Source organism: Varanus komodoensis, unplaced genomic scaffold (assembly GCF_004798865.1).
Source record: "Varanus komodoensis strain SLA01 unplaced genomic scaffold, ASM479886v1 scaffold24, whole genome shotgun sequence".
Taxonomy (NCBI): Eukaryota; Metazoa; Chordata; class Lepidosauria; order Squamata; family Varanidae; genus Varanus; species Varanus komodoensis.
The window spans coordinates 7,999,655-8,024,516 of record NW_025335641.1 but is presented as its reverse complement, the minus strand read 5'-3'; the positions used below and the strand labels follow the sequence as shown (position 1 = coordinate 8,024,516).

Sequence of the window (24,862 nt, the reverse complement as noted above, 5' to 3'; positions counted from 1 at the left end):
TGTACCATATGCTACTTTTCAGAGGCCAGAAGGCAGCAAGTTTTTTACTGGATTCTCATTGGTCTCGCTGCTTGACATGGCACTGTCACTTCCTGAAGGTGCTGAAACAGATCTCCTCCAAAATTCAGACAGGTGAGAAGTGATTAATAGCTGCTGTAGGAATCTTTTGACGTGGTCACTTACCCCATCCCTGGGCATTCTTTCCAGAATTTTTTACAGCCATGCTGACAACTAAGATTTTAGATAAAGTGGTACCTTGGCTCACAAATTTAATCCGTTCCAAGACTCTGGTCATGACCCAAATTGGTCGTGACCCAAGTCAAATTTCCCCATGATTCAATGTAAATAAGGTTAATCCGTTCTGTAACCATTTTTTTTTTAATCACAACAATTTGAAAAAAGTGACAAAGAGCAACAAAGATCATGGCCATCTCCTCCCCAGCACAATTGCGGCCATCTCCCCCCTCCAAACATGATCGCGATTGCACCTGTCTTCCCTGCACGAGCGCGACTGCGGCCATCTCGCCCTCCCCAGCATGACTGCAATCGTCACCCAATGTAGAGTTCGTGACCTGAGGCAAAATTTTGCCAAATTTTCTGTTCGCAACCCAATTTGGTCGTGAACTAAGGCGTTTGTGAACCGAGGTGCCACTGTACTTCATTGGAGCTTCCTGCAAAAAATTCTATAAAAACAGGTGGTCAGAAACACTCGAATTGCAGGAAAAGCCATAATCTACTTGTCTGGAAATAATCTGTTCAAGTATTTTACTTTGCTATTGAATTCCTGTATTCAGGTCATTTGTTTAACAGTGTTAAAATTGAGTTCAGATTTTAGCCCCTTTTTTCCTTTCTAGAATGAGCCAAAGAATAGAACATAGAAGTTGTAAGCCAGGCACAGGAACTCAACATCTATGTTGATGAGGAATCTCTAGGGATCTTTCTTTGTTGAGAAAGCTTTCCAGGAGCCTGTGACACTTGTGCTGCAGTTTGAGAAGGATCAGCAGACTTTTTTTTTTGCTTTTTTGGAGCCAGGACTCTGGCCTTTTCCTTGGAGCTTTTTGTGCTTGCTTGAGGACTCGAGTAATTAGTAGCAAATGGAGGTTTGTACAGGGTGAGGCAATTAAAAGTTACAATTTCAAAAGCGTCCCTTTTCTTTTTCCTTCCGTTATTTGAGCAAATTTCCATCACGTTTTATTCATAAGGGTCTCTGATTTCTTTTATACAAGTTTTTTTTCTAATTTTATAAAAAATAATTTAATTTTAGCTTATTTTGTTTTTATTCAATTTTTATTTTGTAACTTTTAATTGCCTCACCCTGTATTTAAGCCACGTTAATATTTGTGACGCTTTGGTCAGAGTGCGGTACTTAAGTTTGCATACCTTCAAGCTATCTGGCTCACCTTATTTGAAGTATTATTTTTGAACCTGTGTGGTATCTCTCACCTGTGTGGGAGGAGCTATTAGATTTTTTTTGGAAAGTAAGAGGGAAGGCAATAAGTTGAGGATAAGAATAAGCTAGAGTTACTTGTAGGAACTTCTGAGGAAATTCTTGTGGACCATGTGAAAGGGAGGGAAGAAATAAGGGTGAAAAATAATTGGTGATTGATAGCAAAAATGGGCCTACCACTTCCTTTTAACCAGTAGTCTGAAATGTTCATGTTTTCATATAATGTGAAAAAAAATCAAAAGGCAGATATACATGCAGTAAAGTTTTCCTTTGTCATATTTCCACTTAAAATAATGGGTTCTGCACATTGGGTTAACGTACGTGCCTGAACAATGTGCATCCCATAAAATGCAGATACTAAAGAGTAATGCCTACAGTGGGAAAGGGTGATGGGGCTGGCTATCTAATGTAGTAGCAATGATAACCCAACAGATAGCTATAGTGATGAAAATGTATGAATCAACTTGAATGGGTGAATACAACCTGTTTTAATTGAAATTGCCGGTCTACTTTGTTGGTTGGCCAAATCCTAGCTGCTGTTCATGCCTGTTGTTATTGGTGCTTACTGTAAATTAGCAGCCATGAACCAATATAGACATGACTGGCTAACTGCTTTTGGTTGTTAGGAGGGCAGGAATAGTAATCCAATCTTAGCTGGTTAGTATTTCTGCAATACCGTGGCAATTGGTGTTCCTGCATACCTGTTTCACACTCATTCCTTCAGTGGCAGCCTTCTATCCATGAAAAACATTGTCCTATTCAACCCCAAGTACCTTTTTAATGTCTCTAATTTACAGGATTATGGCATCACTAAATCTGCTGAGATATTTAATAATTAAAGATAATGAAGATGATAATCGAGTAAGTGATTATTACTTTTTTTTCCCTCTAACAGTATGAAAAATGTGTGAGACAGAAAAGGGGCTAGTTTACCCAACACTCTGGGCACTATTTAGGAATATGTAACCACAAATGAAGTTGTGATATGTCATCCAAACCCAGCCACCCTCAGTTATTTGAGGATTAAAAAGTGGTTTGTAGGAGGGATATGCACGGGTGGCAAGGTTTCGATGACATGCTGCAACCCCATTGGGGGTTGCATGTTCATAATAATGTCTGCCTGTCCTGCAGCTCATTGTGGGTTAAGCAACACATGGTTAGCTTAGTGTGTCAGGTTAATCAGGTCACTAAATTAGTATTGCTGCAGATTCATGAAAAGTGGTACTTGTGAAATCCACTGCTGAATTATTTGTGAATGTGATTGTGCTTTTTGCTCTTTTCATCTAGCTGTACTAGTAACCCAGATCATAATGGGGGAGCCATGTGGCTAATGGGGTGGGCTAGAAATCAAATAAATAAAGTACAATTCCAGGCAATTTTGCAGTGATTGAATCCTGACATGTAACAATACTTACAAATAAATTAGTCTGGCTTCATTGTGACAAATTTGCATTTTCTTCAGCATTATAGCAAAGTCAGTGTATCTTTGTGAGTATTTTGGCAACTTTGCCTTGAATCATTTATTTTTAGTCTTAGACAAGAATAAAGATGCTTTATTTTCCAACCTTTTCCTATAGCTCCATTCTGTAAGCAGATGAACAGATTTACAGGGTATTTGACCTGAATACCAGCTTGTCAGTAGGATATACCTACTCAAGCAAAGCAATTTCTACAGCAGCAGAGATCTCTAAAGCATCTTAAAGGCTCCATCCACACACAAGCAACGTTATTTGAGAGTGCTCTGTGTTATCTCATATTCTAAGTCTTTGTAGCAGAGCTTAGCATATCTCTTATATAAGATTTGAAATCTTGGCTTGTAGTGTCAAGGCAGTGAGTGGGCTAAATTTAGCATTGCTAGCAAAGCTCTTGAAATCAATGAAGGGGAAAAAGGAGAGCAATGGAGCCAGATCACAACATTATAATTGCTGCAGGTAGACATGCTTTACCAAACTATCATCTGGAACTAAATGCTATACTGCTGGAGGGCAAATAGCTCTCAGCATCCTGAAGGGAACCCAGTTTGGAAAAGTTCTGCTCTGATCTGGCAGATAATTTATGCATCTCTCAGAGCAGACAGAGTATTACCTCTGCTTTTGTGTTTGTTTAACATTTCTGCCTTGTAGTCTTATGTCTCATTATGCAGATCTTGCACCCTGACCTATTTTATTTAATCCCTTGCTTGATACAAGTAGACAGTTAACATATGCTGATCCTGTGAGCTAGCTTGCATCCCAGTTCTAATCATGTGTGTTACTAAGAGTGAATACTAACCTGAAAGTAAAATCTACAGTTTGAGTGCACAATTGTGCAGCCTTATCCTAAGCATGTTTACTCTGAAGTAAGAGACTACTTCTTGAGACTACTTCCTTCACACTTTTAAAAAAAGGTGTTTTTTTAATCTCTCCTTCTTTTTCTCTGTTCCTTCACAATGGGCAAGGACAGAGGCTGTGCTGCCAGCCCAAAGTCCTGCCAAAACTATCAGAGCACTTTTAGGAGTCACCCACGGTTACTAGTGAACTAATTTTGTCCAGGCATGGTTGCCAGCCAAGCTATGGGTGGGCATGGCTGCGATGTAAGCTCTGCTGTTCCTGTAGCTGGACTAGTCTGCCCCCTCCCCCCAGAGATCCATTGTAGCCAACAGGAATATGATAGACACTTAGGACTCAGCAGATCACTGATTCATAGCAGATTACTGGTTCATGTAAGGCTCTGTAGGAAACCCTGTCCGATCTAGATGGAGAGCTTAATCAGACTACAGCCAATTTCCTACTTAAACAAGCCACCCCTGTTTCTCTGGCTAAGGAATTACATGAGCCACCAATGAGCATGTCACCTGTTGAGGGAAAGGAGTTACCTTTCCACCACCTGCCCTAGTCTTTCACCTCCACAAAGGGATCCCCAGCCTCAGTTCCATTGGAGGATTGCCTCCTATGAACCTTCCATCATATGGATGGCTGAAGGAAGTGGCAAGGGTAGCAAGATTAGAGGATTCCAGGAGCTGTTGCATCAACTGTCAGGTGGCTTCTAGTGTATGGTGGGGTATAGAGGCCTCCCTACAATCAAAGCCCTTCCTGGCCTAATTGGCCTTTGTATTATTTCCTGAATTAAATAAAAGGTAGAAATGATCCCATTCAGACTAGGAGTCATCCACAAGGAGGGCTTTGGCATTTCTGAGTGTGCATGTGTGGGGGGGGGGCAGGGGGGGCTATATTCAAAGCATATGAAGTTTTAGTTAATGAAAGTGTTAAGGTCCCTGCTAGCCAGGCGACTTACAGACCCACCAAGCCAAGTGTCAGTGAGGTTCAGTCAGGCAGAGATTCGTTCAGTTTCTTTATTCAGCTGAGCAAAGCAACCGGGTGTCAGGGAGCGACACACACACATTCCTCCAACTGACCCTTCTTATAACTTTTTACCTTCTTTCACTCAATCTCACCCCATTGTTTCCTCACCCAATCCCCTCCCAGGGTCTGCCTGACCCTTCACCCGATCCCCTTGCGGGGTCTGCATGTCCACTGCATGCCTGGCCTTGTGCAGGTGCTTATCTACATCCAATCCCCTCACACGGGGAGCATGATCACTGCGTGCCAGACCTTGTGCAGGGGGTTCTTCTTCACTCACTACCTCGTTGTCTTACTTTATCAACATTCTTTTGCCTTTCTTTTCCTCTCTGAGGCAAGCAGTTTTACAAAAAGCAAATGGAGTTTGTTAAGCTAATCAAGCTCCTATGCAAGCACCTTTTTACAAAAGCAAATAGCGTTAGTTAAGCTAATCAGGCTCCTTCAAAAGCAGGGACGCTGTGTTCCATTTTTAATATTTTGGAATCGCTTACATTTTTCTCATGTTTGATACTAGAATTCAAAAATGTCATCTTACCTGTACATTGTAATTTTAAATAGTAAATTTGCATTATTCAGTTGAATGGCTAATATATTTTAGGATTTGAGTAGTGTAAGAAGATAAAGCAAAAGTATGCCCATACAATATTAATACTACTGGAAACTTCCTAAATCTGTGGAACAGAGAGCCATCAGGGGAGGAATAGTGAATAAATACTGATCTTTGAACTCTGACTCAGCAAGGAGTAGACTGGGACATTTTAAAAGAGCAAAACAGAAGTAGAGCTGTACAATGGAAATGTGTTTTACTAGTTTCTGATAATCTAGGCACAGAGGTTTTCATACATTGCTTTTCATCTTCAGTTTTTATCTGAAGCTAAACTTTATCAGTGGGAAAATTGTTTGGATTTCAGTGATTTATTCCTAAAGTGAATATTTTTAGTTGACATTTGAGCTTGGCAGTGGCACAAAAGACAACTGCATTAGCAAGCCCAATTCTCATTCCACCCCCCCGCAACACACTCACCAATTTTCTTTGACAATTTTCTACTACTTTTTGCTTCCTGTAATATCTAGTATTCATAGTCTGGGTAGCTTAACATTCAATGGATGTACCGTATGACTGATATGGTGGCTTTTGCACGGTCATATCCCTATCCAGCTGCTGCATTTTGATGGAGAAATGATTTGAGATAGTCAAGGGAGCAATTTATATTTAAATTTTGCAGCAGGCTTAGCATCAGCTTTGTATTTCCTAATATGCTATGAGCATGCACTGTTCTAGCTGAAATTCATTAAATGTTGAAAAGCTGTTACAACTCTTATTTTCTGACTATTTCAATCCTGGGAAGGCCACTTATCCCAAAAGCACCAGTAACTTCCATATCAACTTGGGGACAATTATCTAGCTAATCAGGAAATGGCAAGTGAATACAAGACAAACCAAAAGAAAGGTCTTTTTGGACTGCTGAATGAATGAATGAATGACTTTTCTTTGGTCATAGGCCAGTAAAATACAGTGTAAGAATATTAAAACAAATGGGTACAAAAATGCATTAAAACTTGACACCAGTAAGTTATTAAAATACCTAAATATTTAAAATACAAAAACATCAGTAGATTAAATTTAAAGTTTAAATGCAATTCTGTGATACCCTAGGATGAATTTATATGGGTCTATGGCAGCTTCCCGAAAGCTTGCCAGTATGTACATGTGTAATTTGTTTCAATGACAGACCAGTATAAAGAGCAGCAATATAAAATATGATAAAACAATATGTAAAATATCAACAAGAAATATACAAACCCGCTGAAAATTAAAATTCTAAAATATTTTAACATCACCTTCCAACAAGACAGCTGCACAGCAGCTGCACAAAAACTAGCCACTTTTGCTGTGATCTGGGGGTACCAATCCAATAAAAGATATATGTAAAATGTCAGATTAGGCAGTTTTTTTCTGTAATACTGGAGTGAAAAAAGTAAATCAAATTTCACAATAGAAGGAGCAATGGAATAAGACATGTCCAACTCTCTCCACTCCTCCCACTTCACAGGAGCATAAATGTTCATGATAGGGAACCCCCCTGAATCTTGCTTCCATGAGTGCAGGTGGTAGAACATCAACTCTGGCTAGTGCAAATGCCTTCCTAATTTTAGGAATAGATTCACCAAATAATTTGCAGGCAGAAATGTTCTCCTATTGTCTCTGAAATCAGGATATGCTATAGCCAGAGCTAGTTGGTTTTGCAGCTCAGTATCCCATATTTGCTACGGAGTTGGACTGCTGTATATTGTGCTGCATTATAGATTCCATCCCTTAATGCTACGTTTGGAATGGGTACACTAAATATTATGTCACTAGATAGTGTGTTTTGCTTTTAACTTTAAAACACACACATGAAAACCTTTGCTCAGTACTCCTCAACTGCTCTGCTCTTAGATAACATCCCAACATGGATGTGACTTGGTAGAAGAAACTGCTCTATGTCACAGTGTCCTATATTGTGTGAGTGTGGTGAAAAAGAAATGGGAAGGGAATGTTCTTATATGCCTAATGCACTGTAAGCTCATTTTCTGAATTACATGAAGAAGAAAATCTGTTTTAGAGCAGTATTTCCATTTGACAGTCTTCAGCATAAATGAAGTATTAAAATGCAGAAAATTACAAGTAAGCCCAACAACAAAAGCTGACCCAAAGATGAGAGTCTCACATAGTTTCTATGACTGACCTGCACAATTTGTAGGCTCTGCTTGGTTTGACGGGCTATTATTCTGTGACCTGACAAGGACTTGATAGGTTTTGCTGCAGGCTTAGCATCAGCCTTTTTGTTTTTCATATGGACTATAGAAACTAAAGTGGCTATCAAGTATTTGTCATAGCACAGACAAGGATTAGTCAACTGTGCTCAGCTTCATGGACCGTAAGTTGTATGAACCTGTTCCTTAGGACACTCCAGAGGAGATAAGTTGCGATCTAGTTTATGAGTGAGGGAAATGTTGAATTACAGGGGCTGGGAAGGCCACAAAGATGGAACAGATTAAAGTATAGGTCAGCATTATAGGATACATGTGTAAATTCTCTTCCTTCCTTAACCAGCAGTTTATGTAGCTGAAGAAAATGCTTTCATTTTGAGTGATCTCTCTGCTAAAATACAAACTGCTCTTTTTTTTTTTTTTAATGAGACCTGTGTGTGGACAGAACTTTATAAGATTGAGCGAACTTTCTTGAAGCCCTTACATGTTGGACTTAATATGTCAAGAGCACATTATGAAGCAGAAATAAAGAATAAAAAAGAAAACAGAGGTTAGTGGACTTTGTTATTTTCATAGGGTGTTTATGTTTGTTTGTTTTTAGGAACTTGGGTGTGAGTTAATGGGAGCTGCATTTTAGACCAAGGGGTGCGCATCCAAAACTGTTTGTCCATCTACCACAATATTGTCTACTCTATCAATAGCTCTCTGATACCACATAGAGTTCTTACCTGAAGATCGTTAAATGAAGTGTAGGAATTAAACTGAGAGCTTCTGATTGCAAAGCACAAGGGAATTGTGGCCTTTCTACGTAGAAAAGTAACTCCTTCATAGTCAAAGATCAGAAATCTGTAGCTTCTGGTATTTAACAAGTTCAAAGTAATTTATTTCACCTAGTTTTGTGAGTTAATTAAATGTTGTTTATAAATTGGTATGTGTGAGAAAACTTGGGCATATTTTTCTAGTCTAACCTAGCAGTCCAGCATCCAGCTTCATTCATTCTGATACACAGATAATGACTGCCATATGTACCAGAAAGTTCAAGTGAAAAACCTTATGATGAAGTTCAAAGGATGTTTAATGCATTTTCTTGGAAGAGGAGGTTTTTTGGGTACCATATACAGACTTCATGTAAAGAGACCTGCTGCAGAGACTTCATTCCACACCCCCTTGCAAAGTAAAATGGTCCTCAGGTCTGCAGAACTCAGAAAGAGCTGATCTGTTGCAGATTTCTCCAACTCCCACAGTCACCAAACAGTTTGTACAACAATCAGAAGCTAAAAAGAACACAGTTGCTTGATGTGTTGTCTAAGCCCAGTGGTGGGACTAGCCATTGTGAATTACCATGGCTGTCACCCATGGTGAGATGCAGTGGTCTGTTCAGGGGTTTGTCCCTATTATATATGTTTGTTGTAGTTTGTTGGCTAGCTCTTGCTAGGGAACTAGCCAGAAAGCATTACTCAAAGATGTCCCATTTTGGCCTAGCTGTCAGAAGCATCATAGCTCCTCCCACCTTCTTTCCCTTAGATCCTCTCTCTGGCAAGAGCTAGTCCAATTATCTGAGTCTGATTGCCTCAAAAGGGGCAGTGTTGCCCAACTGATTGCAACCCCCCCCCCCCCACTGGTGCCCAAGTGGTTTACTTACATGCAGGAACTGGCAAATTAGTAAGGTGGGTATTGGCTCTACAGTTGAGTAAGGCTGACCCTCCCCCCACTGCTTTTGCCTGATAGTAATTGGCTTAGGCACAAGTGGCATAGGGAGGAGATACTGGGTCCATGATGCTGGCCCTGTTCTCTGCAGCTTCTGCCTTCATGTTTTATGCTCAGGAGGGAGGGAGGAATAGGCTTGGTGAAGCTGCCCTGAGAATAGGGCAAGGCCATAGATTACATGGCTCCTCTCCCAGGCCCTAAGAGACTAAGATGCTCATGCAGGAGCCAAGAAAAAGAGCTGAATTTGGGATTGGCTCTGTGGCATTGCTCTATTCCCAGGGAGCCCCATCAAGCAAATCACCAGCTATCAGCTCCTGCCTGAACAGCCAGCTCCTAGGCAGGAGCTGGGGCAGCCTCCCACAACAGATTACTAAGTGGATTAGACACCCTTGCCTCTTACTCCAGAAGTCCCCGATCAGCACCCCATCTTCCCCATTGTGCTTCAGGGCTTGAGCCTGTTTGCACATTGGAGACTCTTTGACAGCTGGAGCAAATCAAACTCAACTATGAGTCACTTAATTGACCATCATTCCTTCCTGCAGTGTTCCCTGGTATACTGCCAGGAGAAAGGAGGTGGTGGAGCACCTGGGAGCAATGCAGCTACAGAGAACCCAATCATCTGTTGCACTTATTTTGGATGCTTAGCACTTAATGGAACCCATCATGCTGATTAACCATGATATTATATATGCAAACCTGTGGTTTTGTGTACACCTTTGCAATAAAACTGTATTAAAAGAAGTCTAAATTGTTGCAAAGCAATGCTCTGGATGCTTCCGTTATCGTCATTCAATTGGGAGTTTCTGGACCTATGTGGGTCCTAAGACCCTGTGGATGACAGGTTCGCCTAGGCTTTATTTAAAACACACAAGACATAGACGCTCCCAGTGGTGGCCCAAGGCCATGGACCAGCATCCCATGTTTCATGACAGCAGGAATCAATTAATTACAGAAAATGATAGATTAACCAGATTTTATTCTTTTCTGTAATAGAATCCTACAGTTCTAAGTCTTGCTCTGTAAAGGTACCTGGGGAAAAGATGCCTGCCATGACAACTGAAATGGAGCTTAAAGTGAGTAGATTTTGTTTGAAGACAAGGTTGTTCAATTTATGAAGTACAAATGTATGAAGGCTTTGGGTTTCTTTTACTTAAATAGCATATTTAGAATTACTTTGGGGAGAGAGAAGTGGTAATAGTTTTATGTATAATTAACATTCATTTTGTCCTAATATTTCAGGTTCTTCGTTCAGCTCTTTTCACATTTGATTTAATAGAGAGCGTTCTGGCCAGAGTAGAAGAACTCATTGAAACCAAAACACAACCTGTAACTGGAGAAACTACTGGGATCAAGTGAAGAATTTTATTTTCCATATTCCTGTTTCACATCAAACATTGTATTTATACTTCCTGCATTATGACTTGAATATATAAAGTACCAAGCTTTAAACATAGACAAAGTTGTAATACTGGCTGCTAGGGAACAAGGCTCAATAATATTTTTACACCTCCAGAAGTTCAAAGAAGTGTTAGGTCATTTGGCATATTTTCAAAATACAAATGTTACACTAGAAATCTGATGGTGATTTCACACGTTAGCAAATTCCTCCTTGTACATTCATCATTCCTGGATACAAGTTTTACCCAGAGCATCCCTAATGCAGTCAGATAATAGCAGGTATACTTTGTTCACTGATTTGAAAGAATACTTCAATCAAAAAATATCAACATGTGTTTCCATTCATGGAGAAAATAAGTAAAATTTTTTTTTTAGAAAAGTAGCAGCAGAACTGAATGAAGAACAACTTGAGCTCAAATTATATAAAAGTAATCATGCACATTTTAAAGTCCTCCCAAAGGTTACTCTTCATTGCTCTTGAATAAAGTTTGTTCACTCAAAATGCAGTTTAAGAATATTGAGATACCCATTTCTTCTCAGGCTTAAATAAAACAGTATTTATATTTTACATTTTAAATACTTGAAAGAAAAAGAAATCTAACTGAACAATAATAGGGATTTGACAGTTATACAGGAAATTAAACTTTAACAAATTATACACAGATGTTCATGCTGACTGTATCTGATACAGAATGATGTTTTCCAAACTGACATACTTATTTCTTTGTGGGTGTAGCTTTTTATAGCACAGAATTGAGATTGTATTTTGCAAATAAATATGGTCAACATTTTGAATAAAACCTTAAGTGATGTTTATTAAGCTAAAATCAAGTTGGCTTTGAAGCATTTTCCAAACAGAGCTTTGTTCTACAATCTGTGTCTTTGCCATTAGCATTCTATAACGAATGTTGTCCAGATACGGTTTTGAAGTGGTCTACAGACAGACACATACATGCACACATGTGCGCGTGCATATGAGAGAGAGAGAGGGAGGGAGGGAGGGTGACAGGTAAGTTGTCTTTCTGTTAAGCATTCTCTTAATTCTGTCAATCATTCTATGCATGTTTATATAGAGAGCAATCATGCAGTTCTCAGCAATACTCCACACAACTATTTATGATCCATGCAGCCTGGGATCCTAAATAGCTTATTCACAAGTGACTGATAGTTAAAGTAGGCACCAAATTTAATACCATACTTGTTTTAAAACAAGCAGCTATTTTTTAGGAGCAGAGCATAGCACATCTTTAGCCTCTATTCTATTTGTTCTCACAGCAAGGAAACTATTAACAGAGAAACAGTAATAAATTCTTTTTAAAAGGATGCAGTTCTAAATAATACTTGTGGAAATTCTACTTCTAATACTAAGACTTTCAATATGTGCATTTATGCACGTACATGCATACACAGTCATGGAGCTGTTCTGTAGTATTGTTTGACAATGAATGTGACTACTTACTTTTGCTATAGTCAGCATGAGTTTAATGGCTTCTGCAGTATTGTGGACAGGGATTATTCGTAAATTACTGCCTAAGAACCTGAAGCAGAAAATGCTCATAAACATCAATTGGGCCAAGTTAAAGTATTTACATTTTAATAACATGAACCTTAATAGTAGCATGTTGTTATGTAATAGCATTTTAGAGCAATTTGTATATGAGGCATTTACTAAATAGTGTTTTGATCTGATTGCTGCATTTTGGGATTACACAAATTCTGGCAGTTGCAAGGTTTGGGATAGTGGAAAGTAGGTAAGCAGTAAGGATAAACTGAAAACACAGCCATATGGGAAGAAGGAAAGCTGAAGAGTCCCAAACCTTTCCATAGTATTGTTCCCTTCTCAACCCTGCCTTCCCTAGATACCTATCAATTTATTTATTTGTTATTTGTATTTATATACCACCCTAATAGCCCAGAGATATAATTAAGTTAATTTATAATGTAAAGTGTGCGCGCGTGTGTGTGTGTAGTAAATGTGGCTATTAGTTTTCATTCTCAGTCCCTGATTGCCCTCTAAATGACAGCTATAATGCAGGTACTACTGCAACTATACACCTGGTAATTTTATCAGACTGTACCTGAAAAATATAGGGTTGGGGGTTTAGCTAGTTTGAGGACATGTTTAGCCACTTTAAACACTTTGACAGTTGAGACTTAGTGCATAGGAATGGAAACAGAGGCCTGCTGAACTGGCCCATGGTCTGGAATACTGTTTCCCACAGTGGCCAAATGGATGAATCAAGGAAACTCACAAGCATCTGGTAATCCAGTGGCATACTGCTGCTGTTCCTGAGATTTCATATAGCCATCAGGACTTGGAGCCACTGATGAACAAGAAACATGAATCTACTGCACTGAACAATCTGCCTGTGTTTCCTCTAGGAATCCAATTATATGCACCTTTGCTCTAGGGCAGCAGAGAATGGCACTTTGCTGCATTGGCCCCTAAAAAGCACAACACAAAGTTGTATATTTTGTTTTCAGGAAGAGGAATGTGAACTGGGCCCCCTTTGTCTAAGTACTTTGTCTTCCCTTCTAAGAGCTTGCAAGGTAGTCAAGAGGGTGTGGTAAAGCTAAGTATGAAGGAAGGGACACTACAGGAACTTTACTAATTAATTAATTAAAAGCTTTTATAGACCATCCCACTAATGTCTTGGGACAGTTTACAACAAGCACAGATAAAAATGGCATAGCATCCAGCAATTCACAATAACATCACAATTAAAACCAATTAAACCTTAAAAAAACAGAATAAAAAGTTTTCACCTGGCACCAAAAAGAAAAAAGCATTGGCCCCAGGTGAACCTCTATGGGGAACGTATTCCACAATTGGGACGCCACCGCAGAGAAGGCCCTCTGGGTAATCACCCTCCAACTCTCTTTCAAGGAGGGCTCCTGAAGAAGGACCTCTGCCTCAGATCTCAAGGGGTGGAAGGGCACATAGGGAAGAAGGCACTCCAGGTATCCAGGACCCAAGCCATTTAGGGTTTATAGGTCATCACCAGCACCTTAAATTGGGCCCAGACTTCAACTGGCAGGCAGTGTAAGTGATAGAGGACCAGCGTTATATGTGAATACCTGCTGGTCCCTGTTAATATCCAGGCCACACTATTCTGAACCAACTGAAATATCCGGATTGTCTTCAAGGGCAGCCCCATGTAGAACACATTACAATAATCCAGTGGGGAAGTTACCAGAGCGTGGTTCATGGTTGCAAGGCAATGATCATCCAAGTATGGGTGCAGTTGGTAAATCAGCCAAAGTTGCAAAAAAGCACTCCTTGCCACCACTGCCACCTGAGATTCCAGGGACAGCTTTGGGCTGAGGAGCACTACCAGACTGCACACCCTGTCCTTCAGGGGGAGTGCAACCCCATCCAGAACAGCATCTGGAAGGCTGAACCGCCCACCAACAGGACCTCCGTCTTATCTGAATTAAGCCTCAATTTAGACATTGTCTAAAATTCATTTTTAAAAAGTGGTTACAGAAGAGCTAGGAAAGGTCACCGAGAAACAAAAACTAACAAACAAAAAAATTAAGAAGACTCTTGCATGCTTCAGTGGCAGCCATTTATTTTGCTTTTGCATATTCTGCCACTCTGCAGCAACTGGCAATCTACCAAGACCTTCACCTAAATTGGTTCTAGCATCAGCTCTTTGGAAATCAAGTATTCCATTAAAATAGCTGTTCCTTTCATGCAAAATGGAAAATACATGGCAGATGGTCTGCTAATATATGAACACTACAATTGAAACTGAGGTGCATATATGTTTTTGATGTTTATCTCAACTATTCAGACATTACTGAATTGCTGGAAAACATTTAATGTGAACGCAGTTGCCTTACTGTTTGATTGCATCATCTAATTTACCAGATGGTGAATAACAGTTCTCATCACTCATGGGTGGGCATCTTGTAGCCCTCCAGAAGATGTTCGACTGCAACTCCCATCTGTTCTCACCATTGGCTATGCTGACTAAAATTGATAGAAATTGAAAAAACTAAACATTTTGAGGACCACAAGTTACCCACTCTAGTATACAAGAATGGACCCTGATGTGTATCAAAGGTGATATGGATACTTGCTTTGGGATTGTCAGACAAAACTGCATTAGTCCAATGGTCCACTTTGCTAGTTAGTTTTGTCTACTTTGACTGAAACTGCCATGCATCTTTTTTCACCCTTTCTGAAGACTCAAGTGCTATGAAGCTGCCAGTCACCCCATTAACAGGAGCGTAAGTTTTGATAGCCAGCTGTCAAAACTCAGACTTCTTTTTAAAATGAGGTTTTGACAGAGCTAATGAGGGCTTTTTCCACAGGAACATATACATTTGCCCAGGAAAGAGGTTGGTTTTTGAAAGATCACTCTCTTCCCTGGGCAAATGTCCAGGTCTCCCTGACTCTGCTGTTTCTTTAAAGACTTAATATCTGTTGCTATTTTGACTCCCCTCACCTCTAACCATCAACCATTGAACTGATGAGAGTTATAGTCCAGAAACCTCCGGAGGACTCCATGTTTCTCAAAGCTTTCAAAACTAATTATCATACACCTATAAAGTTATACTCTCTCCCTCTTGCCTGTTTGTGCAAAAAACCACACCAGCACAAACATTGTTACATTACTTCAGGCCTGCATTTCTGATAAAACTATGTGCTGGACTCCCTTCTGTGTGGCACCACCTCTCTCTTCCCTAAATCAAAATAAAGCCTAAACACATGTAGCTGCTTGCATTCATATTCATCCATTTTTACATGTGCATTTGTTCCTGCTTTGTCCTTTTTTCCACTAGTAAATTTAATTATAAACTCCATAGAAACAGCAAACTCTGTTTTGCTTATGTTCTGCACATGAATATTGATAGTGCTATATAAATAATGCTTACTTTTTATTTATTCAAGTAGCAACCTAAATAAGAAAGACAATCACAGAGTGACAAAGCACACAGTTTGCAAAAGGAAAGTGGAATCTTTACAAAGAAGGTTCAGGTGATGGAAAAGGTCACCCATGCACTCTTTGCCCACATATAAATGCTATCTTTGGTCCACCAGAATAGTGCATTGGATGGAAAAAAAATATGACCTGGAATAAGGCAGTTCTTTTTTTATTGAAATGCCAATACAACCCTTCAGGGAGCAAACTCTCCTGTGTCTTAACAGTAACAGAAGACCAAATCCATAATATTCTGCAATATTGAGAGCAAATATACATTCAAATAATCTTGGAAGACAATTGCCAAATTCACCACATTTAACTTTGAATATAAATGCCATGCTGGCTGATCCCTTTTACTTTTATTTATTTATATTGCATCCTTTTTGCACATAAGGCACTCAAGAAGGCTTACATAATCCTCCTCCTCCCCATTTTAACCTCAGAACAGCAACCCTGTGAAGTAGGTTTGGCTGAAAGTCTGAGACTGGCCAAAAGTCACCCAATGAGCTCCATGGCTGAGCTGAGACTAGCAACTAGGGCAGTGATGGCGAACTTTTGAGACACCGAGTGTCCAAATTGCAACCCAAACCCCACTAATTTATTGTGAAGTGCCAACACTGCAATAAAACCTGAAAGCTGAAGTTTTAGTTTAGAAAAAACACCTCACAGCCAGTCCAAGCAAATATATATATATCCTTGGCAGCGCACTGACTGGCCATGTGAAACCTCTAGCAAGTTGCAGCTAATGAGTCGTGGCATATGACGCCTGGCTACTCCTTTCCGAGCAGGCGCATGGCCCCTATGTGCGCTGTTATCTGATGCTCGGCTGCTGGGGCGATGCTGGGGTGACTTGGTTTGTGTGCCGACAGAGAGGGCTCTGCATGCCTGCTGTGGCATGTGTGCAATAGGTTCGCCACCACTGGCCTAGGCTTTCCAGATCTGCAGTCCAACATTCTAACCACTCTTGCTGCAAATTACAATATTACACTTTTTGTTGGCTTAAAAGTATAAATGCTTAGACCTTAGGAGTACAATTCTCAAGTTTAGGTCACAGGTCAAGGAAATGAGTGCTGCAGTAAAATTTGTACTCACTTGGAAGCATGCCTCTTTGAAACTGACAGGAATGACTTCTAAGCTAATTTTATCAGGACAGGACTCCAGACCTATTTTTTTAAAAAAAACTAAATGCTAACTTAATTATATTGTACTTGGGAACTATTAACTGATTACATTTCAAAAATTGTCTCACTCTCAAAATGACTTGGACATATCACACTGACTGAAAGAGAAGAAATAAGATCTTCATAGAGGCCTGCCTGTTGCCAACATTAATATCTTTTAGGCACTTGGTTAAAACTGTTCTTTACCACAGGACATTTAAGCAATTTATTATAATTACATATATTATATTGTACAGTAGTAAATTGTATAATAAGTATAGTAAATTGTGTAGTAAAGTAATAGTATTGTATAGTAATAAATTTAAGTAATCTACTGTAATTGTATTATAATGTGTTAGCTGCTTATACAAGCCTTATGATTTGTATAAGCTATTGTAGCTTTTTTACATGTATTTTACATTTGGTTTTAAATTTTGTATGGTAATGTCTTATGATTTTTTAATTGCTCTCTGTGTTTTATATTGTATTTTATATGTTGTTGTGAACTGCCTAGAAAACTTTGGCTATTGGGCAGTATAGAAAATGAATAAATATTTTCTTGAAAACTGCAATATAACAAGATGACATTACAGTGCTTTTCTTCTTTGAGTATCTTCCACTAGGTGCATAAAACATTTACTTACAACTTGGGTGGCGAGGTACTTTACTGCATATTGGTATACCCACTTTCCTTTATTAATAGAACAAATGACTGATAATTTATTTCATACCTTTGCTGAACTTTGAACGTAACATTCCATTCCTCAGGTCCATGATGTGCAGCTGACAAAAGCAAAAATCCATTCCTATGAATTGTTATAAACTTCTTTATTCTTTCAAAGAACAGTTCTCTGTCTGCGAAGAAGCCCTGAGCATCAGCCAACAAAAAAGCAACACCTGGGAAATAAAATTTGTTATCAAGATCAATAACTTGGATATATTTAACTGGCTTAGATTCAACTTCTGATATTGATGCAGTTGAGATGTATACTAAAATTAGTGAAACAGAATTTGTTCAGAAATTAAGATAAAAATGCACTCCTAAAGACATGTGTTTGGATGGGATGTCCAAGCAAGTCTATCTAGAAAAGGGTGAAAGAGTGGCAAGGTGTGCCTGGGACTAGAGGTTTCTTTAGTGTCCACACTGAGCCAGTGTGATCTAGTAGTTCAAAAGCTGGACTGGATCTTGGGAGTTCTGGTTTCTAGTTTCCACTGGATCATGAAGCTCAGTGAGTGACTTTTGGTTTATCACAAACTCTCAGTCTAAAATACAGGATAAAATGAGGATAACCTTGAGAGGAAGAAGACCATGTCACCTTGGGTTCCTTGCAACAGCAGGAAAGGTGAGATTTACTTTTAATTATAAACGTAAATGTATTACTACATTTATATCTGCTGAGCTTTTTACAGAGGTTCTGAAACTATGAAATGGAACCCGATGGGAGGCATGGGCAGAGTACTCCAGGAAAGAAGACAAACTGTTACAAGCAAAGCAAGTGATACTTTCCTTCCAGCAAAAGAAATGTACTGGTGCAACCATAACCATTCCTATAAAGAAGCCCAGAGTGAAATAAGTATGCAATCTATATTGAGAAAACTAAGGATCCCAGCTTACTTTAAGCCCTAGTATATTTCTTATAAGGCAGGGCTGGGCCTTTTTAGCCCAGAGGCAAATTTATTTTTGGAGAAATTCATGCTAGGGAGTACATTTCAGGAGTGGGTGGATCTGAAGGCAAAGGAAAGAATAATAGAATCATAGACTAGTAGAGTTGGAAGGGGCCATGAAGATCATCGGATTGAATTCCCTGCTGTTGCAGGACACCAACTTACACCTTCCCATTCAGATGGCTGTCCAGTTTCTTTTTGAATGTCTCTAGTGTGAGAGAGCCCACCATCTCTCTAGGCAGCTGGTTCCACTGTCGTATTGCTCTGACAGTCAGGAAGCTTTTCTTGATGTCCAGCCTGAACCTGGGTTGTCGCAACTTGAACTGATTATTCCATGTCCTATACTCTGGCATCAGCAAGAAGAGATCTTGACCTCCCTCTTTGTAACAGCCTTTGAGGTACTTATAGAGGGATATCATGTCCCCCCCTCCCCAGTCTTCTCTTCTCATGACTGAGCATGCCCAGTTCTCTCAGTCTCTCCTCATAGGGCATTGTTTCCAAACCTTGGATCATTTTGGTTGCCCTCCTCTGGACCTTTTTAAATTTTTCTGCATCTTTCTTAAATCTTGTGCCTAGAACTACACACAGTATTCCAGATGAGGTCTGACTAGTGAGGAGTATAGAGGAATTGCTACTTTTCATGATTTGGAAGTATTACTTCTGTTAATGCATCCCAAAATAGCATTTGCCCTTTTGGTGGTTACATCACATTGTTGGCTTATGTTCAGCCTATTGTCCACAAGAGGTCAAAGACAAAAGGATTGGGCCCCAAATTTCAGCTTAAAATACTTACTACCATCAAGAAGGCCTTAAGAGTGTCATTTTACTCTTTTAGAACAGGAATCTATCACAGACATAGCCATCTATGAAAAAAGGACAAAATGTTCTGGGAAGCCTAACTTTACCCCCAGGCCAGAGGTTACCACCCCATTATAGAGCATATTTAATTGAACCATGATATTGTAGACCAGCTTCCTCCCCAGCACCCACCTCATGTTTGGGACTACAATTTTCATCACCTAACAAATAACATGTTATCTGAGGATGGTAATCCATAGAGATTCTAACTTCAAGTTATTCCTAACCTAAATTCCTGCAGATCATTGAGATTTTTAAAAAGATTTTCTTTCAAACAAACAAACAAACAAACAAACAAACAAACCCTTAAGATACTGTACCAGAAAGAGAGAAAATAATGGATCCATCTTCTACTGATTCTGAATATCGAACCCGATGTTGCTGATTTTGTAGGGACATTGAAATTTCATGATCCTAAATAAATTATAAAATTCTATATTAAAACATGTTTACTTACTTGCCAATCTGTCCATTTCCATTAACAATGTTGAAAAGGAACTTGAAATATGTACATGGCTATAAGCACCACTACCATCATCACTGACTTGTTACATCAGTCCAAGTTTCATCACTGCAGCACTCCAAGGAGATTCTGGAAGCTCACCCTCTCTTCTTGCTCCCAGATTCTGGCACTTGAGGTGCATTGCCTCCATTCATGGAGGTTTATCCAGCTGTAATAACAGCAATTGGTAGTTACCCATTGATTGATTGACTGATTGAATTTATATGCCACTACAATAGCCCATATCGGGGCTCTCTGTGCAGCTCACAATTTTTAAAAATCTTTTTCCACATAATCAAAGCTAGTGGCTATCACCACATCTTGTGGAAGGCAATTAAACATGAGAATCATGTGTCCTATAGAGTTATTCATTTTATCAGTGCTTAAATCAAGTTTATTGGATTATTCCAACTCCTAGAATTAGGAGATAAACTTATTCATGCTGTTCATATATTTGTAAAACCTCTAACATCCCTTCTCACTCCACTATATGTTGTAAAACATGCAGGATCTTTTATTTAAAATATTCCCCATTATAAACAAACTGGTTTGTGTTCAGCTTGCCATACTGTGGAAACTAAGTTTTGTCAGGTTGAAGTATGGCAATCTGTGCTGTACATTTAAACTTTCTAATACAATGGGAAACAATACAGCTGAATTCTCTCCTCTATTCCCCTTGATTGGGTCCTCCATACCCTACTTCTAACTCTCAGGTCACACCTGAAGTCCCAATAGGTAGGGAAGTAAGGTGAACCCAGAATGAGAGCAGGAAGGGACAAGAGGAGCTGCAATCTGTCTTATTTCCTACTATGAAAGCAGAATTTTAAAATACACAAGCTCAGATCTCTCAGTCTGAAGTCTAGCAACTCCAGTGGCACAGTGGTAAATTTTGAATTGTGGTAGCTCCTTATGATAGCACAAGTATCCACACTCCTACAGAGAGATGCTGCTAAGCATCAATCCAAAGCTGCTAGCTTAAACATGTTTATTTGGAACTTATTTCCACAGTTAAATCTGAACAACAAAGGCACTCCTTATAGTGTCTGCTCCTTCATTTATTTCTTTATAGCAGCCTTCTGTAATTCAGTGATCTCCAGATGCACTGTAATTATCAACATGCTCAGTCAGGTTGGTATTGGTTGGGAGGAGACCAAGTAAAGAAGAAGGCTGCCCTACAGTGTTTGGATGTGGCTTGGTTTACTCATTTGAGTCAGCTGGGGTTATTTGTTCCACAGTCTCTCTCTGACCACAGGATGGAGCTACTTCCTGTTTGGGTGTGAAGGTGCAGAATGCCCAATGGATGATCCTGCCTTTAGGATGGGAGACAGGCCACTTAACAGTTCTTTTCTTCCCAGGGCAATTGCTCCTGTTGAACCATTCTGTCCTGGATCTGATGCAAAGCACATGCAATATGTACTGATCTGACAGATGATGTCACTGTTCTTGCTCTGAAAAACTGCCTGAGCTGCATTCTTCCTCAGCTACTCCACTGGGCAACTTTATGAATAACTGACAGATCAGAAACATGGCAAGGGTTTGATTTGGATGACACAAGAACCCTTGATAAACCATGATCACTTGTGAAGGTTGCTTAATCCTCAAATAAACCTAACCCTAACCCCAACTGACGTAGTTCCATGATAAGACAACCTCCAATCAGGGGTTGCATGTTCATAACAGCAGCCAGTATGCACCACAACTCCTTGGGGGTAAATTAACCCACAGTGAGCTGTTGCGCTCTGTAAACCAGCTCAATATGTCACAGTGGGCTCTTCAAAAGGTCCACTGCTATTTATGTAAATAACTCTCTACAGTTGGGCTATACTAGCCAAATATTGTGCTATTTTCTCTTTTACCAATCAACCAAGAATCTCAACTTTAAAGACACTGACAATGCATTGCCTTCAAGGACATCCCTCCAACAAGAAAGGGAAAACTAATAAAAGCACTTCAGGTTCATTTTATAAAAGGAGCAACAATAAAGATCAATATTATAGATTAATTGATCAGAATACTTCCTGAAAGCAAAGAGAACCCAGGTAAAAACCTTCTATAGCACTTTCTGCATCACCTGTTTGTCATTATGACTGCTCACAGCTTTCTGCAATTGCTATTAACAAACTAAAGAACGACTCCAGAGGGGAAACAAAGGGAAAGGCAACACATTGGCAAGCGTCAGCAGCACTAACAAAAAGTCAATGCAAAATACATTTTAGCTGTGGGAAAGCAGAGATGACCTCAAGTGGGTAACAATTCCAAATGTCAGCAGAAAGAGCACAAAAATGTGACACATCTCCCCACAGTCAGTTAGGAAGCTGTACTTAACAGTGATTTGAAAGTACCTCCCCTACCCTGACATACAGGACTTCCATATGCAAATATAACAAATATAGATATTGGCTAACTTACCCTAATTTTCTCAGACATTTTACAAGATAGGCCTCTCCAAAGATGGCTAGTTGGTACCCAGCTCTGAGCTCTCAGCCATGTTGCCATATTTTTTCTTCTGCCAGCCTACAGAGAGGCTCAGATAGGAACTTTGGCATGGTTCATTGGGGAATTTCTATACTCCTGCCTCCATCCATTAGTGCACAAAATGCAACGATAACACCTTAACTATACTCTACTGATTCTATGCCCCCAGATATACCATTGTCTGGGTAAAAGGCTACAGTAATTTTTCTGCTAGGTAGGATATGATGTCCTTGATTTCCTTGAGCTGCATGTGTTAATATGGTCAGTGCTTTTGAGGCATTGTAGCTGAACAACGGTACAGTGATTTTGTCTGTCTGTTTTTGTGGAGGAGAGTAGGAACACAGGAAATAGTGCAGACCAACTCTTCAACATGCATGCATTCTCAGATGATCATATATTCTGCAGCAGTCACCAATATTGGGTGAATGAAAATATTCTTGAACTTCAGTCAATTCCTTCATGCCACACTGCCATTATTTTTCTAAATAAGAAGCTGGTCTGTTGATGTCTTTAATATGGAGAACTTAATTCTAGTCATGTGGGTACATGATTAATAAATCAGTGGGAGGAATGTACCCTGCACATGAGGAGTTACATATTGCTTACCATATTTAAAACTATCTCTAAACTTGTTTACAAGATGATACATTAAAATACATGGTGATATACATTAATATAATATTAAATACATAATAATTGCTAAAATGTTTATATAAAACATTTATAAAAACAGTCAAACCAATAAAAGATCATAATTTACAAACTGAGCAGGACAATCAGTCAGGGTAAAGAGAAGGGTCTTTAATTAGTACCTAAAACATGCCACAGTTGGCACTTCCTACATTCCAGAGGAGCAGGCATTCCATCAACTCAGTACTAACATGGAGAAGGTCTGTTTCTGGGTTGCCGTAAGCTGGTAATCAACAGGTTGTGGTACAACAAACAAACCCGTCTTCAGTATGCTTAGTGATAGCACAGGTTGGGTTGGGGAAAGCAATCTATCTAGTAACTTGGTCTCAGGAAGCACAGGGCTTTTTATGGCAACAGTTAGGCTTTATATGCCACTCAGTTGTCAATAGGTGGCCAATGCAGTTGTTCTGTTTTGTGTGCATTGCTAGGCACCCCATTCATCATCCCAGTTGCCACATTTTGCACCGCCTGCCTTATAGTAATCTAATTAAGAAGTTACCAAAGTGCAGACTATAGTGGCTAGGCTATCCCTGCCCAACAAAGGGTATAGATGATATATCAGCCAGTTTCTCTTCACCACAGCTACTTGGGCTTCTAATGAAAATGATGAATCCATGAAAGCTCTCAAATTCCATATTAGATCCTACAGAGGGAATACAGATTCATGTAGAACAGGTAAACCCTGATTACCATACAAACTCCTGGGAACCACAGTCCCATCATTTCTCCACATTCAGCCTCAGCATTCAAGTCAACATGAAGCTGAGTGATTTTATCCTCAGAGCATCTCACAAAATTATTACAGAGTCTCCAACATAGGATTTACTAGAGAAGAAGACAACACATTCCTGAACCTGTTTACTGGACAGCTACTTGAAGATGCAATGGAGGTGGTAAAGAGGCGTTCTTTGCTGCCCTCACCACCATGCAGAAGGCAAAATTATGCACTGCCATCTGTGTCTGATCAGCCTCATGAGTCTTCCAACACTTTTTTGCTACCCATTTCCCTGCCTGTTTCATTGCCCAGGACTCACCAGAGATCCCGGGAGCACATTGGGTTCCACAGAGCTGGAAAGTCTTTCATAGCCTACCCTGATCCAGAGCGGTTTGCTGGTGAGCAAGATACATTCTTAGACACCACAGCAATTTCCTCCCACCACAACCCATTAATCTGGGTGGAAGCTATACCAAGTACCCAGGTAGGCACAGCAACCCCACTCAGGTTTCAGTGATGAAGGGTAGATCAGCTTCCTCAACAATGATCAGAGCACAATTTAAACAATTACTTATTGTGAATATGTTTGGCATTAAGCAGGAATGCCATCAGACAAGAGGGGCCAACAGTCATGCCACCAGGCACCAATACATTAAGAGAAAAGACAGCAGACAAGATGGCCTGGATCCACCCTTATCCTCTTAAGTGCCCATTCTATTTCTTCTTCTCCTTGTTCTACACTATCCATGACCTATACATCTTCTAATAAGGGGTTTCCATTCTCCTCTTCCTCCTATCCAGAATGTTATGTTCTCAATTATTTCTCATTCCATAATCACAATCTTTGTTTGTTTTATTTAACATAGATGTTTTGCCGGACTGATGCATTGTTGAAGTTAAGATGTGATTGCACATTAGGTGTTCTTGGTCTGAGCTGTAAACTGGCTGCTTTTGGAATGTGCAGGCCCAATTTGTTTATAACAGAAGATGTTATTTAAAGTTGATACCCATGGTTGTAGAAACTTTTATGAACAATATTAGTATATCATACCTGAAGTGATGAACTCATAATTATTGTTGTAATCCATCGGGTCTTTTCTTGCCCACCACCTTCTGCCATTTTGATATAATACAATCCTGGCTGCAGTCTTCTAATGCTTATGGAAACATGACCTATTGTAGGAAGAAATTGTAGAAATTCGGTTCACTTCTTGGGTTG

The 24,862-nt window shown here is 39.6% G+C and overlaps 2 protein-coding genes across 2 annotated transcripts in view; one reads left to right on the top strand and one right to left on the bottom strand.

The window, feature by feature from the left end:
- Positions 1 to 11,438, top strand: part of GLMN (glomulin, FKBP associated protein) — a 37,391-nt gene extending 25,953 nt beyond the window's left edge. The window contains exons 15-19 of the mRNA XM_044432354.1: positions 23 to 132; positions 2,245 to 2,308; positions 7,969 to 8,089; positions 10,240 to 10,319; positions 10,486 to 11,438. Coding sequence (XP_044288289.1) covers positions 23 to 132; positions 2,245 to 2,308; positions 7,969 to 8,089; positions 10,240 to 10,319; positions 10,486 to 10,602 — 492 coding nt within the window. The 3' untranslated portion in view covers positions 10,603 to 11,438. The remainder of the gene's footprint in view (positions 1 to 22; positions 133 to 2,244; positions 2,309 to 7,968; positions 8,090 to 10,239; positions 10,320 to 10,485) is intronic.
- Positions 11,439 to 11,446: 8 nt separating this feature from the next.
- Positions 11,447 to 24,763, bottom strand: CUNH1orf146 (chromosome unknown C1orf146 homolog). Its single transcript, XM_044432248.1, has 5 exons — positions 24,695 to 24,763; positions 19,582 to 19,675; positions 17,470 to 17,635; positions 12,104 to 12,182; positions 11,447 to 11,578 (listed from the first exon to the last, which is right to left on the bottom strand). Exons 1-5 carry the CDS (start codon positions 24,761 to 24,763, stop codon positions 11,447 to 11,449), a joined length of 540 nt encoding a protein of 179 aa, XP_044288183.1.
- Positions 24,764 to 24,862: the final 99 nt, after the last annotated feature.